Raw genomic sequence first — 15,642 nt, 5'->3', positions numbered from 1 at the left:
GGAAGTTTATGACTGAGTATCCTGAATCTACAAAAAGTAATAATATTTTTATCATCTAGGATCTTAAAATAGTTTCCGCATTTCAATGTAACAGAAAAAAATAATTGCGACAAATAAAATATTTATCTAATTCAAAAGAACAAACAAAAATTGCCTACAGCAGTAATTATAATTACTGTTTGTTTTGACTACATGTAATTTCAACTTGATGAGACACTGCTCAGTGTAGTTTCCTTGATTGCCAACATATTACCACCTGTCGGCAGATCAAAGAATACAAAGGTATAATAATAATAAATACTTTATTTAAAGAGGATAAAATCAGTCCCTCTGAATAATTCAAAATATACAATAATATAATAAATATATTTACATACATACTTTTTATGCAAAACAAAAGTCGAAAAACATACAGAATAGGTTCATGAACATATTTTGTTAATGACGAAGTACAAGATAAATATATGGACTTTTATCTAACGTTAAATTAATAGGTAAATTTCATCTGATAATTACATTTTTAGTTTAGAAACAAGAATTCCAATGATTTAATTAGATACATGTAATGACTAAAACAACATATTTGGTAAAATCGACATCTTTTTTTTCTTAATTTGAATAAACAGAATAAGTAAATACAAAAAATATTAATCGTAGATGAACCTAACATATCGGGGCGAAATATTTCTTTTAGAACATTTTGCAACTTTTGTTTAGGAAAATGGACCAATGAGATGTTGTATTACAAAATTGAACGGACCAATTACGAAGCGGTAAACTTTAAACACAAAAAGCTTGTCCAAACAAGAAAAACAAAACTGTCAACAGTAATCAAAACAACAATTAATATAGTGACTATTGAATAATCACTTTACTAAAAGAAACAGAAAGGTAACGACAAATGAATTTTACATCGAAACGGTTTGAAAAAACATTTTAACACAAAAAACGTGTGGAATCCAACATGTTGAAAAAAGGGGGAGGGGTATTTCAATCGAAAAATTTGTTCTCATTTCAAGATATTAAACTTAAACAATGAGCGTTTAGTGAAGTGATAAGTATTATGAACTGGGGTTTCGGGGTTTCTTAAAACATGAGAATGAAAGGGCTCAACTTTAATAGTAATACACAGTTGAAGTAGTTTTCAATAATCAAAATTTATTTATACATGTACAAAATGTATGAGACCTGTATCAAATAATTTGTATGCATGTTAGTGAAGTCTGCAATGAGTGACACATAACCGTTAACCCAGTCTTCACGATGAACTTTTAAATCTACACTCAACAGGCGTAGTTCTAATTTTTTGATTTTATTGCCAATATTGGACTGTAGAAATGATTTTAATAGGCCTGAGAGTAATGTTATAATCCTCTGCTGCTGTGCCAGTGGTGCTGTCCAGGATAGGTAGACTATCACAGTACCGCGGGAATCATACATGTACTTATACACGATAGCGCTCTCTATATGTAACGTCATTGTTGCTATATGTTAACATCATTGTATTCCAGCATTAAATCGTCCATTTGTATAGATGTCTTTTTCTCACTTTATAACACAACACATTCTACAATTATACGATAACGAGATTGGTACCGAGACCAGGAGATAAGATAAATTGCTCATTGAGACTTTAATTGCACAAACTCACGGCCCTGAGTATGTCTAGGATAAATAGAGACTATCACAGTACCGCGGGAATCGTACATGTTCTTATACGCATAAGCGCTCTATTTGTAACGTCATGGTTGCTATATGTTAACGTCATTGTATTACAGCATTAAATCATCCATTTGTATCTACAGTATAGACGTCTTTTTTTCACTTCATAACATAACGCATTCTACAATTATACGATCACGAGAGGTGCAGCATACAGACTGATAACCATAATTAGAATTTAATTTAACCTAACCGTACAGCGATAGATAACATTTGCTATTTTAAACAGCCTTAAAACAGATGTACATGTATGTAGATTGCCATTTGACAGGATCAACAGCTCTTATATTTCTGCTCAACTAATACAATGTATACGGTAGTATCAAGTGTGCCAAAATGTGGATGTGTCACTACCTACCAATGTGTAAATATGTAGATTTGCGGATGTGTCCAGACTTGACATTAAATGTTATGTTGATTCACTCATTAATAACTGCTGATGAGAAATCTTTGAGTTTCCTTGTATTCTTCTGTTTAGATATTATTAAAATAGTTTGTATTAACAACTAGGTTAACAAAACAGACAAGTTTTTATTGGATACGGACTTTAAAAAAAATATTACACTGCTATTGACTAGAAGTCCCAATTTCCAAATTCCGTGAAAAAGATGGCGTTTTAAATCGAAAACGAGGTCGGTGACCCCATTTTTTTATTTGCTTATTTTAAAGCTTTTACCTAGCCTAAAGTAAAAATAAAATATAAAGAAGATATTATTGGTAGATCTGAATAGAAGGATTTGTCTTTAAACAAACTGCCTTTACATTGTTACTGTCCATCATATAGTTTCCTTGAATTTTCTGCTAACAGGCAAGACATATATTGGTATCAATAGTTATGATTTGAGGATGAAAATGTATTTGTAAGTTGATCAAATGAAAGAAATGTGTACTGTAGATATACAATGTATTTGTTTTGCAGTAAGATATAATCTGATAATATAATTTGGCTCCCTCAATACATGTATATACATGTATGATTATTCTCACAGTTGTAGAAATGAAGATTTTTTTGTCGCATACATTACAATGTTAAATGATAATTTTTTCAAACTCAAGACTGAATTTTTAAGTGTAAATTTGGAACCAGATGTTGGATTAATGAAAAAAAAGTATTTTTTATTTAAACCTTTCACAGCATTCAGGGAGTCAGACGAACAAGTTATGGATTTGGTATGTGTCCTAAGTACTTTCTTTGTTGGGATTGATTTCACAAAAGCTATTCTCATGAGTGATGAGTCAGGAGATAAGAGAATCAAACTTCTTTTTTCATGATTTTATTACTTTTAACATGTTTAATGAACATTATCAGTTTGATAACTCTATTTATTTTAAAGAATCATTTTTCTAATGTAGATCCAAGAAAGATTTTTGATTGACCAATGTCACAGTTCAACTTTGAAAATGAATTGAATAGTGTCCTCAGAATGGATGCTCCAATGTCTAAAGGACCATCAATTAGATGGCAACGGAAAGAGGAATGCAATGCCTCAGTCAACAGCTCCCTGAACATCAGCACTGCTTCAAAAACACCAATGAAAAATGTCAACAGATCTGTAAATAATCCTAAAACACCATCAACTGGGTCTGGATCAAAAACACCTAAATCTCAAGGTATGCTACACTTATCTCATCTCAACGTCAACGAGATTGATTTTCTAACTTGAGCCAGATCTGCGAAAGTGAGAAAAGCAATCGAGTTGAGATGACCAATAATTATCTCCTTATAGCTATTTTACCTATTGCAACATTGTTAGTTCCATTGACAAAGGGCATGTGCAACGCTAGTTTCTAGTGATAATTTTCTCATCATTCTACTGTGCTGAGAAAGGAAATTATCAGTTAGTAAGATCAAAGGAAATTTTTGTAAAATAGTGATAATAGTATTTATTGTAAAAAAAACACAAAGAAAACATTTATTTGTAAATATGTGTATAGTTCATACCAATCGATTGTGAAAAATACATGGAGGCATTAGATTATATATCAATCCATAAATCTATTGTTAAAAGTGTATATTGTATTTTAGATAGATATATATGCAGTTGTCTGTCCCTGTTGTTGAATAAAGTAGGATATCAGCTTTTCAATGATTTATGTTATCAGATTGATGGAGTTATATTTAAGAAATAATTCATGGGGGCTTGAATATATCGTGATTTTACCACGGGTTGGCCCTTTATGCAAAATATTTTACCCCAGATCGATAGCGAGGGGTAAAATATCCTCATAAAGGGACAACCCGTGGTAAAATCACGATATATTCAAGCCCCCATGAATTATTTCGATTCTAATAGGACAAATACAGCAATTCTCTTGGATCGAAGCGCCCTAGGTGAAGGCATTATTTTCCGTTCCCATAGATAAACACACTTTTAAATTGACGTAAAAGAACAGAGCAAACTTAATAAATGACATGCTTAAACTATTTACAATAACGTATTTAGATAGGTTTTGATGATTGTAAATTATAACTTTACTTTTTTGTTTTATATGGATACAAACAATGGCTTATATAGCACATTTTTGCATCGTTTGTTTACGTTTCCTTGTTGTGATGATTTTCGCTTTCACAAGCGTGTATTTTCCCGTAAAATGCATATATTCTGACGTTATCGTTCTATGTCTTCGGTAAGCTCATTCATAAAAAAGCATATGACGTGGGAGTACGATCAGAACAGCCCATGCAATATATTCTTATTTTACCACGGGTGTGTACTCAAAGCGTTTGAAAGACGTCATGTTAGAATGTTAATTAACACACTGTACGTGTGTGTATGAAAAACGGATATAGAATGGAAAAAAATTTCTTGTCAAAAAAAAAGAAATTCACAATTGACAGGGTTCTACTAAAAAAAACGCTCTTTTTTGAATACATTTCTATAAATTAAAATGATAGGATAATTGAAATGCTTATCATGGCGATGCATGTCATGCTAATACAATGTGCAAGAAGCAATCATATACATATGTAGTATAAAAATAAGGTGCATAATTCAGATCGTGATGATTTCTTGTCATGCTGATGTACAACTATATTGTATGTATACTTATATAATTATAGGGAAATCCAAGACTCCAGCAAAGGCACCAAAGACTCCAAGTGGAGGAGATAGATTTATTCCTAACAGGAATGCAACACAGTTTGACCTTGGTCATTTCAAGATAATGAATGATGGAAAAGGAGACAATCCAGAATTATTAAGTCCATCACAGAAAGAGTTCCAGAAAGTGATGAGTGAAAATTTAAATGGAGCTGACATTATGAGTAACAAGATCATTTCCTACAAAAACAAAGCTCCAAGTGCTCCAGAAGGTAGGTGAAAGATCTTTTCTCATGATAAGTATAGTCTGATGTTCATCAGTTTTATCCGTTGATTGTCCTGTAAATGCATGAAATGTCTTAATAATATACATAATAGTGTTTTCCAAATACATCACAAATTTATTTATAAAAAAATGTCTCTGGTATTGATAAATAAACTATAAAGTGGTGGAGTGATTATATTTTAGCCACAGGTAAATTCTACAATTACGTTTGTTTAAAACTCTTTTTCAGCATATGTTTATAGTATCTGTATATACGTAGATTATTGCACTTGCATGTAATTTGTTTCATAATTTAACTCAAATGGATTTTCATTGTCCAGGTTATCAGAACAACTTACGAGTGTTATACAGCTCTTGTAAATCACCTGTTAGTACAGCCAAGAAGACAACACGAAACATACCACAGTTTCCAGAAAGGATTCTAGATGCTCCTGATATAGTTGATGACTACTGTAAGTTTATACATTCACATGTACCATATTTATATGTGTCTAATTCTATGGAAATTTATCCCTTTCCGAACCCATTGTATAAAAAAATTAATCAACGTGTGGTTTCCCGTGATCTCAAAAGATTATTAGATGATTTTAAGGGTCATAACCTTTTTAACCAACTGGATGAATCAAGATATGCTAACAGGTGTTAATGAAATTGACAACTTTGTGGAATGTGAAAGGCACTCAAAGGGGATTTTCATTTAACAAAAAATTTGAAAATTTATTTTTTAATCATTAAAGAAACAGATTCTTACATAGTTACTTGTGGATTATCAGATTTATCCAATCCGATAATCAACTGGTATCAATGTAAGAATCTTTATTTATCATGTTTGCTATTTTATACGTTCATACATTTCAAAACAGGTTATGCTCAGCATAAAATAATACATTGTACTCACATTCCTGAATCAAGTTCGGTAAAAAGTTCGTACATTCACATGAAACTTCATACACATGTTTATCATTTTTAACATTTAAAACATATGCCAGATGAGGGTTTTAATCCAGATTTTGATAGTTCAGTGAACATGGGAATGTGAAAGTATTGGTAGGGCTTAGTGTTCTTATGACACATATCCTTGTAATGAATTGTTTGTGACGTTTGAGGAGTATTGAATTTAAGAAATTTTGGTATTGAAATATATGGTAGTTATCCTTGAACTTGAATAATTATTCTTTGAATTGACAATAATCCTTTTTTAACCAATATTTCAGATTTGAATCTATTAGATTGGTCAGTAACAAACCAACTAGCAGTATGCCTTGGTGGCAGTGTATATCTATGGAATGCTGAATCAGGAGATATAAATCAATTAATGCAGGTGGAAAGTCAAGAAGATTATATTGGTGCTGTGTCATGGGTCAAAGAAGGAAATTATTTGGCATTAGGAACAAGTAGTGGTGAAGTACAGGTATAAAATATGTCCAGCTCCTTTAATTCACATTTCTTTTATTTACTGTAAACCAACTTATTTTCTTGCAAGTTGAAAAATAACAGGAACATAAATTGTTTGGAATATTTAAACTGAGATCTTTCCTCACTGAACTACATCAAGTGAATTTGAAAATTGCGAAATTAAATCACTGGTTAAACGCGAAACAAAGTATCCACGAAATATGTTAGATTACAATACATGTATAAGTAAGTAAAATTTGGGTGTCAGATTGTAAAAAAATGTTGGAAGACAAATAAAAACACTACTCCTGGGAGCAAAGAAGGAATAATACTTAACTGTATAGAGATCTATTTATGGGCATAATGGCTACAGGAACATATAAAACTTCAATGATACAATACATCAATGCTAATCTTACTTCAAATATTAAAAAAAGGGTTCCCACTGTTAGTTGATTATTTTAAAGAAAAGTTAAGTTCTATGTCACAGTCTTTCAAACCATGATTTTTTTTGTCTTTATCATAAAAAGGTCTTGTAGTCAAAAAGTCAAGGTCAATTGCAAATTTTCAATTTGTATTACCTGTTTAGAAAATTTTTGAGTATGATATAAGTATCACTATAGAGTTTTCAAGCTTGCTTGAGTTGTTTGCAAATACAACAGAGCTAGATTTTTTTAATACTCGCTTGTGATTCTGTTTTGTTTTACTTATATAATTAATACCAATTATTATACTCACAATTCTTTTTTCACAGCTCTGGGATGTTACAGCAGGCAAAAGGCTTAGAAATATGCCAGGACATGCATCTAGAGTTGGTTCACTGGCATGGAACTCATATATACTCAGCAGGTAGATTATTTTATTGAATTAGTACATTGATTTGCAGGGTTTATGGTTAATCAAATGATAGCTTGCCAAGATGAGTCTCAGACTGTGATTGTAAATAAACTACCTGGACTACCTTGACAATTGCTTATACTACAAACACATTTTCGGTTTACAATGAAGATGTGGAAGCAACAACTTAAATTTGATCAAAATGAAGTATAATCACTTTGACAGATAATTAAAATTTTATTCAAATATTCTTATATCTCCTCCATATAAAAATTAGAAAAAACTACCACTGACATAGATCTATGCAAAGTCATGTTACAAATTTTTTTCATTGTAAAATTCATTGTTTGTTTTTTCATTTTATCAGTGGTTCAAGAAGTGGTAGCATTCATCATCATGATGTTAGAGTAGCAAATCACCATATAGGAACCCTCAACGGTCATACACAGGAAGTATGTGGATTACAGTGGTCACCTGATGGTAGACATTTAGCCAGCGGTGGAAATGATAACGTACTGAACATCTGGCCAGCACATATTGGTAGTCTTGTGTCAGAGACATCACCAATATATACATTTACACAGCATCAAGCTGCAGTCAAAGTAAGATTATTTTCATGTGTAATTTTTAAAAGCAAGATTAAAGATGCTTATTGTTAAAAAAAAAAAGTAGAATTATAAATAAATACTTCAAATGTCTGGCCTTGCAGTCATAAAACTTTGGTTTTGAACTCAGAATTAAATTGATCATAATGGATTTGGTGTGTCAAGCACAAATATTGTACTCTGGAGTTCTAAGGAAAGTTATATGACTGAGAGCCCTGGCTTGTGTAAAGATAAAAAGATGTATTAGATATGCCATCCTATGGTAGTTTGTAAAAAAAAAATAAAAAAACCCCACTTTCACAATTTATTGAAAAACATGGATAAAAGTTCTTTAAGAATAGAATAAAATATATTGAATCATTAACCAGGTTAGTGTTATTTCTAAAGATACTTTTTTTTTTCAATAGGCTTTAGCATGGTGTCCATGGCAACCAAATCTTCTAGCCAGTGGAGGAGGCACAGCTGACAGACATATACGTTTCTGGAACTGTAGTACTGGTACATGTGCTCAAAGTGTAGACACTAAATCACAGGTAAAAATAACGTTATAAAAGTAATTTGGGTTGTTTGTTATTTTCTTATATCATTTAATTATGTAGATCTATTGTGTCCTTTTTGAAACAATAATGGTATTTGAAAGGTATTATTAAAGTTTAAAAGACTAAGAATACCAAATTTCCTAAAGTTTTTAAAGATAAGTAACTAAAGACATCCAATGACAAGGTACCTGACTTGGGACTTAGAGGCAAATACAAAAAACCACAGTTACTAGTAAAGCAATACTTAGACATAATGTATCTGGAGCAGCTGTTTTTGGAATAATTTCATACAGCAGTGTAGAATGACATAATGCCTCAAGTAAATTTGCACCAGATTCCAAAACAGAAAAAACAAGAATGTGTCCCCAGTACATGAATGCCCCACTCGCACTATCATTTTCCATGTTCAGTGGACCGTGACATTGGGGTAAAAACTCTAATTTGGCATTAAAATTAGAAAGATCATATCATAGGGAACATGTGTACCAAGTCTGAAGTCAATTGGACTTCAACTTCATCAAAAACTACCTTGACCAAAAACTTTAACCTGAAGCGGGACAGACGGATGGACGAACAGACGAACGGACGCACAGACCAGAAAACATGCCCCCCTACTATCGTAGGTGGGGCATAAAAATATAAAATAAAGGGATTGTTTTTGATGAAAAATGCTAGATGCAAAATATTTATATCTTATTTTCATATTGACAGGTCTGTGCTCTGCTGTGGTCAAAAGATTATAAAGAATTGATTTCTAGTCATGGGTTTGCTTTAAATCAGCTGACAATATGGAAGTATCCATCACTAACTAAAGTATCAGAATTAACAGGTTTGTAGCAAACATTATTATATAATTATTATATATTATATAAAAAGGAAAAATCTGTCATGAAAAGCTTTAAACAAATCAATTTTGTTTTTGTTTAATAATCTTTATGAACAGTATAAGAGGAAATAGTTTAAAACAGTATCAATGTATCACATTATTTTCTCTTTGGTTGACTTTTGACTTATTTTGTAATATTATCTTTTGACAACATTGAAGCATGATGGCAACTTATTACCAGTTACATTTAGCAGAAATTGTCTCCCCTTTGAGAAGTTATGTGGAACATTTTCCAATTGATGATTCAGGATGCAAAGATTCAGGATTCCAAAGGCTCTTAATATTTAAAATCTCAAAAATTTTATTTCAAATATATGAATTTAAAAACGGTTAGAAATACTTTGTATTTCGAAGATGGCAAAATAAAAATTGTTGCAAATTACACCATGAATTGTGCACATGATTATTCTAAAAGAATTTTGTATAATATTTTTCGGTTTTCTTATAATTATATATCTATTAAATTTTGAATTCAGGTCACACAGCTAGAGTATTACACATGGCAATGTCACCTGATGGCTCAACAGTTGTGTCGGCAGGAGCTGATGAAACTTTACGGTTATGGAAATGTTTTGCAGTAGATGACGACAAGAAGAAAAAACAACAACAAAAATCTTCATCAAAAGACAGTAGTCGAGTTTTATCAATGACATCTAAGATTAGATAATACTGATTTATTTAAAAGACATTTAATATCCAGCAGTAAAATGTGCAAAACATAGACATATATGACATCAAATAAAAGTTCTTGCCTCAGGGAATCATTAATATCCAAAGTAACTCTTTGAATCGGCATGGTATATACTTTGTTTAGAAGTTAACCACACGCTAGTTTTGTTTGCTTTGGTAAAAAAAAACACTGTCAGTTTAGAACATAATTCATGATTCACAATTAAATCATCGTGTCAACTGTCAGTTCAGACTGTTAATCATGATTCATAATCAAATCATCTTATAAACTGTCAGTTGAATCTCTGGTAACTAGAGCTGATCATATTTTATGGAACCAGATGTTTAATATTGTTTTAATTTAAACATTGATCCTATTAAGACCTTAATTATGAATAAAAAAAATTATACTGAACATTTTGATAGTTTCAAATTTATAACGGATCATGAAAAGGCAGTTGCTAAAATTATAAAAATTTCAAAAAAATATGTCAAAGTTTTTTTTATAGCAGTTTATTATAATTAAAGGACCTATTTCCTTTAAAAAGACATTATAGAAAATCAGTTTTTGATTTTGTACTGTTTAAACAGTGGTAATTTTTTTTATTCATTCTGCACTTGTTCAATGAGTTATTTTTCAGTTCCATATTTCTTTCTTTAATCTACATGTTCTAAATGCATTTTATTAGTGCTGTTATAAGAATATCTATTAAATGTGTCTTTTTAAGAATAAAACATTATTATTTATTATATACTATATTTTTATATCTATCTCCCTTTTGTGTTTATTTTATATTTTCTATTCAACATTTTTAATTCTGTTTAAATTCCACTTTTATTTTAAAAGATGATCGTAGATTTACTCTGAAATTTCAGTTTATTTTTATGCCATCACAACAAAGATGTTTAAAAAATTCTGTTCATCTACTGAACCTGTTAGTTTTAATACTGAAGTATAAATTTGTTATGTTTTCTGAATGTTTGTTGTGTTATAGGCAAAGTTAAATCACAGTTTTTGTTTTGTTACACGAGTGATGAATGGTTTTGAAGGCATCGAATTGAAGTGGAATCTTTTACACTTATACATTTGACTGGATCTGTTTGATGAAAACATGTGAAAAGAAATCATGGTATGCTTGTTAATTTTGCTGCGTTTTGTATTTAATTTTTTTAATGTATTTCTTTTAAGTAAACCATTAACCTATGTAGGTTAATAAAGGAATATAATACAGAAGCAGGGATAGATGATAATGCATTCAAATTTAATTCTTATTAAATTGTATGTTTGCTCAAAACTTTTATTTACATCCAACCTTCAATTTTGAAAATAGAGTGAAAAAAAATCAGAAAATATGAAATTATTTAAAACATGAACAAATCAAAATGTAGAATTTGAAAAGTACTGGGAGCACATTTTTCTTTGCATATTTTGAAGTTTTTGTATCAGTGTTGACTTTGTGTAAAACTTTCAAGAACAAAAATCTATATAAGATCTCTTCTGTATGCCCTTGTCATGGTTGATAAAATGTACAAGAGTTTTTGATAAATGAATTGAGTGGTTGACAAAATGTATGCCATGTGTATTTGCTTTTTTTGTATGAATGGTAAGAATGCGGAATGAATCTGTAATTGCTTACATAAAGTAGTATGAATTGTTAGTTGCAATATTTTGTTATGATGTAAAACTTGTTTAAGAAATAAATGAAAATTTATAATATATTTTTGTTTTTTTTATCATTAGTTATAATGAAATGCATTCAATAGAATGACAGAGCAACAACCAAATAATGATTTTTTTTACAGTTTTAAACAATCAGTGGTCATTTTTGTTTTATTGTCTCCCCTTTAGGGAGTCAAACAGTGAGACAAGGGTATGTTTCCAGTGTCGGCCAATCTAGACTCAAACTATCTAAGGTTACAACTCCAACAGAAAAATTTGGCTAAAATTCTAAGTTCATTTTGGACATGTAACATCCTTGGTGAACTAATGTTTGTGTTTGAGCATTCCTGATGAAGGTAGACCAAGAAAACTTTTCAGAAACACAACATTTATAAAGTGTTATTTTCGGATGCAAATTGACAAAACGGCTCAATAAATCATCCTAATAAGAAATAAGGAAAAAGTGTGTTACTGAAGAAAAAGAGAAATTGTATAGGTAGTTTTCTGCTAGGGAAATTACTTATTGAATCCCCTTAATATGACTGTCCTATGATTAAGTTGTCCTCCAATAACACATAACATGAGTGGTTCGCACAATTGTCTTTTTAATATATTAACACTGTCCTTTTATTTGATATTTAAAACTAACTCCACAAATATGAATCACAACTGGAACGAGAAATTCAGATTCAAATTGGAAAACTAATTTTAAATACTCAGTTGACTATAATTTTGGTAATCAGAACAACAAACTCTTACACATGAGCTTTAGCTGACTCTTAGACTCTTTATTTCTTTGTGAAAACAATCATATATTTCAACTAAGTGCACACACTGAAATGTCTGGCCTTCTTTACTAATCATTGATATTATGTTGATAGTTCTTAATATAAAGCTTTACTTCATCTATCACATAAACTTAACATGATCCAAGAAAATGAGGCCAAACTCGCCAAAGTCATATAAACCAAACAAGAAATACATGTACACCTTACAATCATTCAATACACTAAATATAGTTGACCCATTGCTTATTGTTTCTAAGAAACAGACTTAACCAAGAAAACTAAACACTGACCAATTAACCATGAAAATGAGGTCAAGGTCAGATGGACCATGCCAGGCACACATGTACAGCTTACAATCCTTTCATACATCAAATATAGTTGACCTATTGCTTATAGTGCAAGAAAAACAAGACCAAAACACAATAAAATGATCTGCAGGGCACAGCTTGATACAACCAGAGATTTAAAACTCGGAACAGTTGGGTCCAGTATGGACACAACATTCAAGCTTGATACAGCTTTGAATTTGGATTGTGATTAAATATTTGACAGAGCATAGGTTTCTTACACAGATTTTTGACCTTACACGGTATCTTCAATCTAAACATACCTGTTGTTTTAAGAAATGATTTGGTCGTAGGTTGATGATAAGAGATGTCTCATTATTTTCCTAAAACAAGGACGATTAACTAAAAACATGTGCAAATACTTGTCAAAGACGTTGGCGCTTGTCTCGTCCGATATAATTCTATATTCATTGCAACTCTTTTTCTGATACTAAGAAGGCCACTGTGTGTGTAATAAGTATTATAGCTGTTTCAATAATTGGCATTGAAATCTTTCAAACATGTGTTATTTTTCGATATTTTATTCCGAAAAGAGAGATGTGTATAATATTTAGCTGACCACATTAATCCTTCTGTACGGTGCATAGTTAAGTTCATGTACACCGTACACAAAAACTTTATTTTCATATTTGTTTATTACCCAAAAAGTTTCAAGGAATGAAGAATAACATAACAGGTCGGTTTACAATTTGTAAATATTACTTTTGCCCTGTATTAGCTTTCTTTCAGATAAAACATGTAAATGTCTTGACAAATATATCGAAAGTTGGTGTAGACATTCACAACTTTTTGCGCATGAACAAGTTAATTGTTCTTATTCAGAATATCAAAGTTGTTTTATAAATAGGAAAAAAATCGATGTGAAAATTATCATTGGGGTATCTAGTTTAAAAATGTGTCCAGTGACCTGGCCAACCAACCAAGATGGCTGCCATGGCTAAAAATTTAACATAGATTTTGGCTTATAACTCTGAAACAAAAGCATTTAGAGCAAACTAAACATAGGGTAAAATTGTTTATTAAGTGAAGATCTATCTGCCCTGAAATTTCAGATGAATTAGACAACTAGTTGTTGGGTTGCTGCCCCTGAATTGGTAATTTTATGGAAATTTTGCTGTTTTTGGTTATTATCTTGAATATTTTTATAGATAGAGATAAACAGTAGACAGCAATAATGTTCAGCAAAGTAAGATCTACAAATATGTAAACATAACTAAAATGGTCAGTTGACCCTTTAAAGAGTTATTGCCCTTTATAGTCATTTTTTACCAATTTTTCATAAATTTTTGTAATCTTTTACATAAATCTTCTTAACCAAACTTAGGGACAATCTTTATTAAGGTATTTAGTTTTAACTAGAGGCTCTCAAGAGCCTGTATCGCTCACCTGGTTCTACTTGGGTTTTTGAAATCATATAAAAAAATATGAAATTTGGCTAAAAGTAACAACACTTGGCCAGCACCTCATAAGGAAAGGACATTCATGCTATGTTTGATTTCATACAATTCAGTGGTTCTTTAGAAGATAACTTTTGTATGCATTTTCCAAAGGTCCTATGTTAAACTAAGTCCCCCGACTGGCGGCCATCTTGGATGTTGCAATGATAACAAAGTGACAACACTTGGCCAGCATCTCATAAGGAACATTCATGCTATGTTTGGTTTCATTCCATTCAGTGGTTCACTAAAAGAAGACATTTGTATGTATTTCCCATAGGGTCCTATGTTAAACTAAGTCCCCCACTGGCAGTCATCTTGAATGATGGATCGGCTACAAAGTAACAACACTTGGTCAGCACCTCATAAGGAACATTCATGCTATGTTTTGTTTTATTCCATTCAATGGTTCTCTAAAAGAAGTCATTTGTATGCATTTCTGTTAAACTAAGTCCCCCTGCTGGCGGCTATCTTGGATGTTGGATCGGCTACAAAGTAACAACACTTGGTCATAACCTCATAAGAAACATTCATGCCATGTTTGGTTTAATTCCATTCAGTGGTTCTGTCAAAGAAGACATTTGTATATATTTCCCATAGGGTCCTATGTTAAACTTAGTCCCCCGCTGGCGGCCATCTTGGATGATGGATCGGCTACAAAGTAACAAGACTTGGTCAGCACCTCATAAGGAACATTCATGCCATGTTTGGTTTCATTCAATTCAGTGGTTCTCTAAAAGAAGACATTTGTGTATATTTCCCGTAGGGTCCTATGTTAAACTAAGACCCCACTGGCAGCCATCTTGGATGATGGATCGGCTACAAAGTAACAACACTTGGTCAGCACTCAGCACCTCATAAGGAACATTCATGCCATGTTTGGTTTCATTCCATTCAGTGGTTCTATAAAAGAAGACATTTGTATATATTTCCCGTAGGGTCCTATGTTAAACTAAGTCCACCACTGGCAGCCATCTTGGATGATGGATCGGCTACAAAGTAACAACACTTGGTCAGCACCTCATAAGGAACATTCATGCCATGTTTGGTTTCATTCCATTCAGTGGTTCTCTAAAAGAAGTCATTTGTATGCATTTCCCTTAGGGTCCTATGTTAAACTAAGTCCCCCCTGGCGGCCATCTTAGATAATGGATTGACTACAAAGTAAAAACACTTGGTCAGCACCTCATAAGAAACATTCATGCAATGTTTGGTTTCATTCCATTCAGTGGTTCTCTAAAAGAAGTCATTTGTATGCATTTCCCATAGGGTCCTATGTTAAACTAAGTCCCCCCTGGCGGCCATCTTAGATAAGGGAGCTACCATTTGATTTTTATGGGGGGGGGGGGGGGGGCTAGGATGAAAAATTTTGTCCTGCATTTTTTTTTAGCTGTAATCTCTGTCCTGCCTTTTTATTTTTCACTCTGTTCG

At 31.7% G+C, this 15,642-nt stretch overlaps 1 protein-coding gene across 1 annotated transcript; it reads left to right on the top strand.

Annotated features, from left to right (window-relative positions):
- The first annotated feature begins 749 nt into the window (after window positions 1–749).
- Window positions 750–11,699, top strand: LOC139489249 (cell division cycle protein 20 homolog). The gene is made up of 10 exons (XM_071275486.1): window positions 750–891; window positions 3,076–3,333; window positions 4,784–5,035; window positions 5,370–5,501; window positions 6,264–6,460; window positions 7,199–7,293; window positions 7,649–7,883; window positions 8,294–8,419; window positions 9,137–9,254; window positions 9,788–11,699. The coding sequence occupies exons 2-10, from the start codon at window positions 3,102–3,104 to the stop codon at window positions 9,976–9,978; spliced, it is 1,578 nt and encodes a 525-aa protein (XP_071131587.1). The 5' UTR covers window positions 750–891; window positions 3,076–3,101; the 3' UTR covers window positions 9,979–11,699.
- Window positions 11,700–15,642: the final 3,943 nt, after the last annotated feature.

Source organism: Mytilus edulis, chromosome 1 (assembly GCF_963676685.1).
Source record: "Mytilus edulis chromosome 1, xbMytEdul2.2, whole genome shotgun sequence".
In the NCBI taxonomy this organism is placed as follows: Eukaryota; Metazoa; Mollusca; class Bivalvia; order Mytilida; family Mytilidae; genus Mytilus; species Mytilus edulis.
Note: the sequence above shows the minus strand (reverse complement) of the source record. Positions and strands in the feature narration are given on the sequence as shown.

Coding starts and splice junctions, on each gene's coding strand:
- LOC139489249 (XM_071275486.1), top strand. CDS start 3,102: ATGTCACAGTTCAACTTTGAAAATGAATTGAATAGTGTCCTCAGAATG. Junction 7,884..8,293: donor AGCATCAAGCTGCAGTCAAA/GTAAGATTATTT, acceptor TTTTTTCAATAG/GCTTTAGCATGGTGTCCATG. Junction 9,255..9,787: donor TAAAGTATCAGAATTAACAG/GTTTGTAGCAAA, acceptor TTTTGAATTCAG/GTCACACAGCTAGAGTATTA.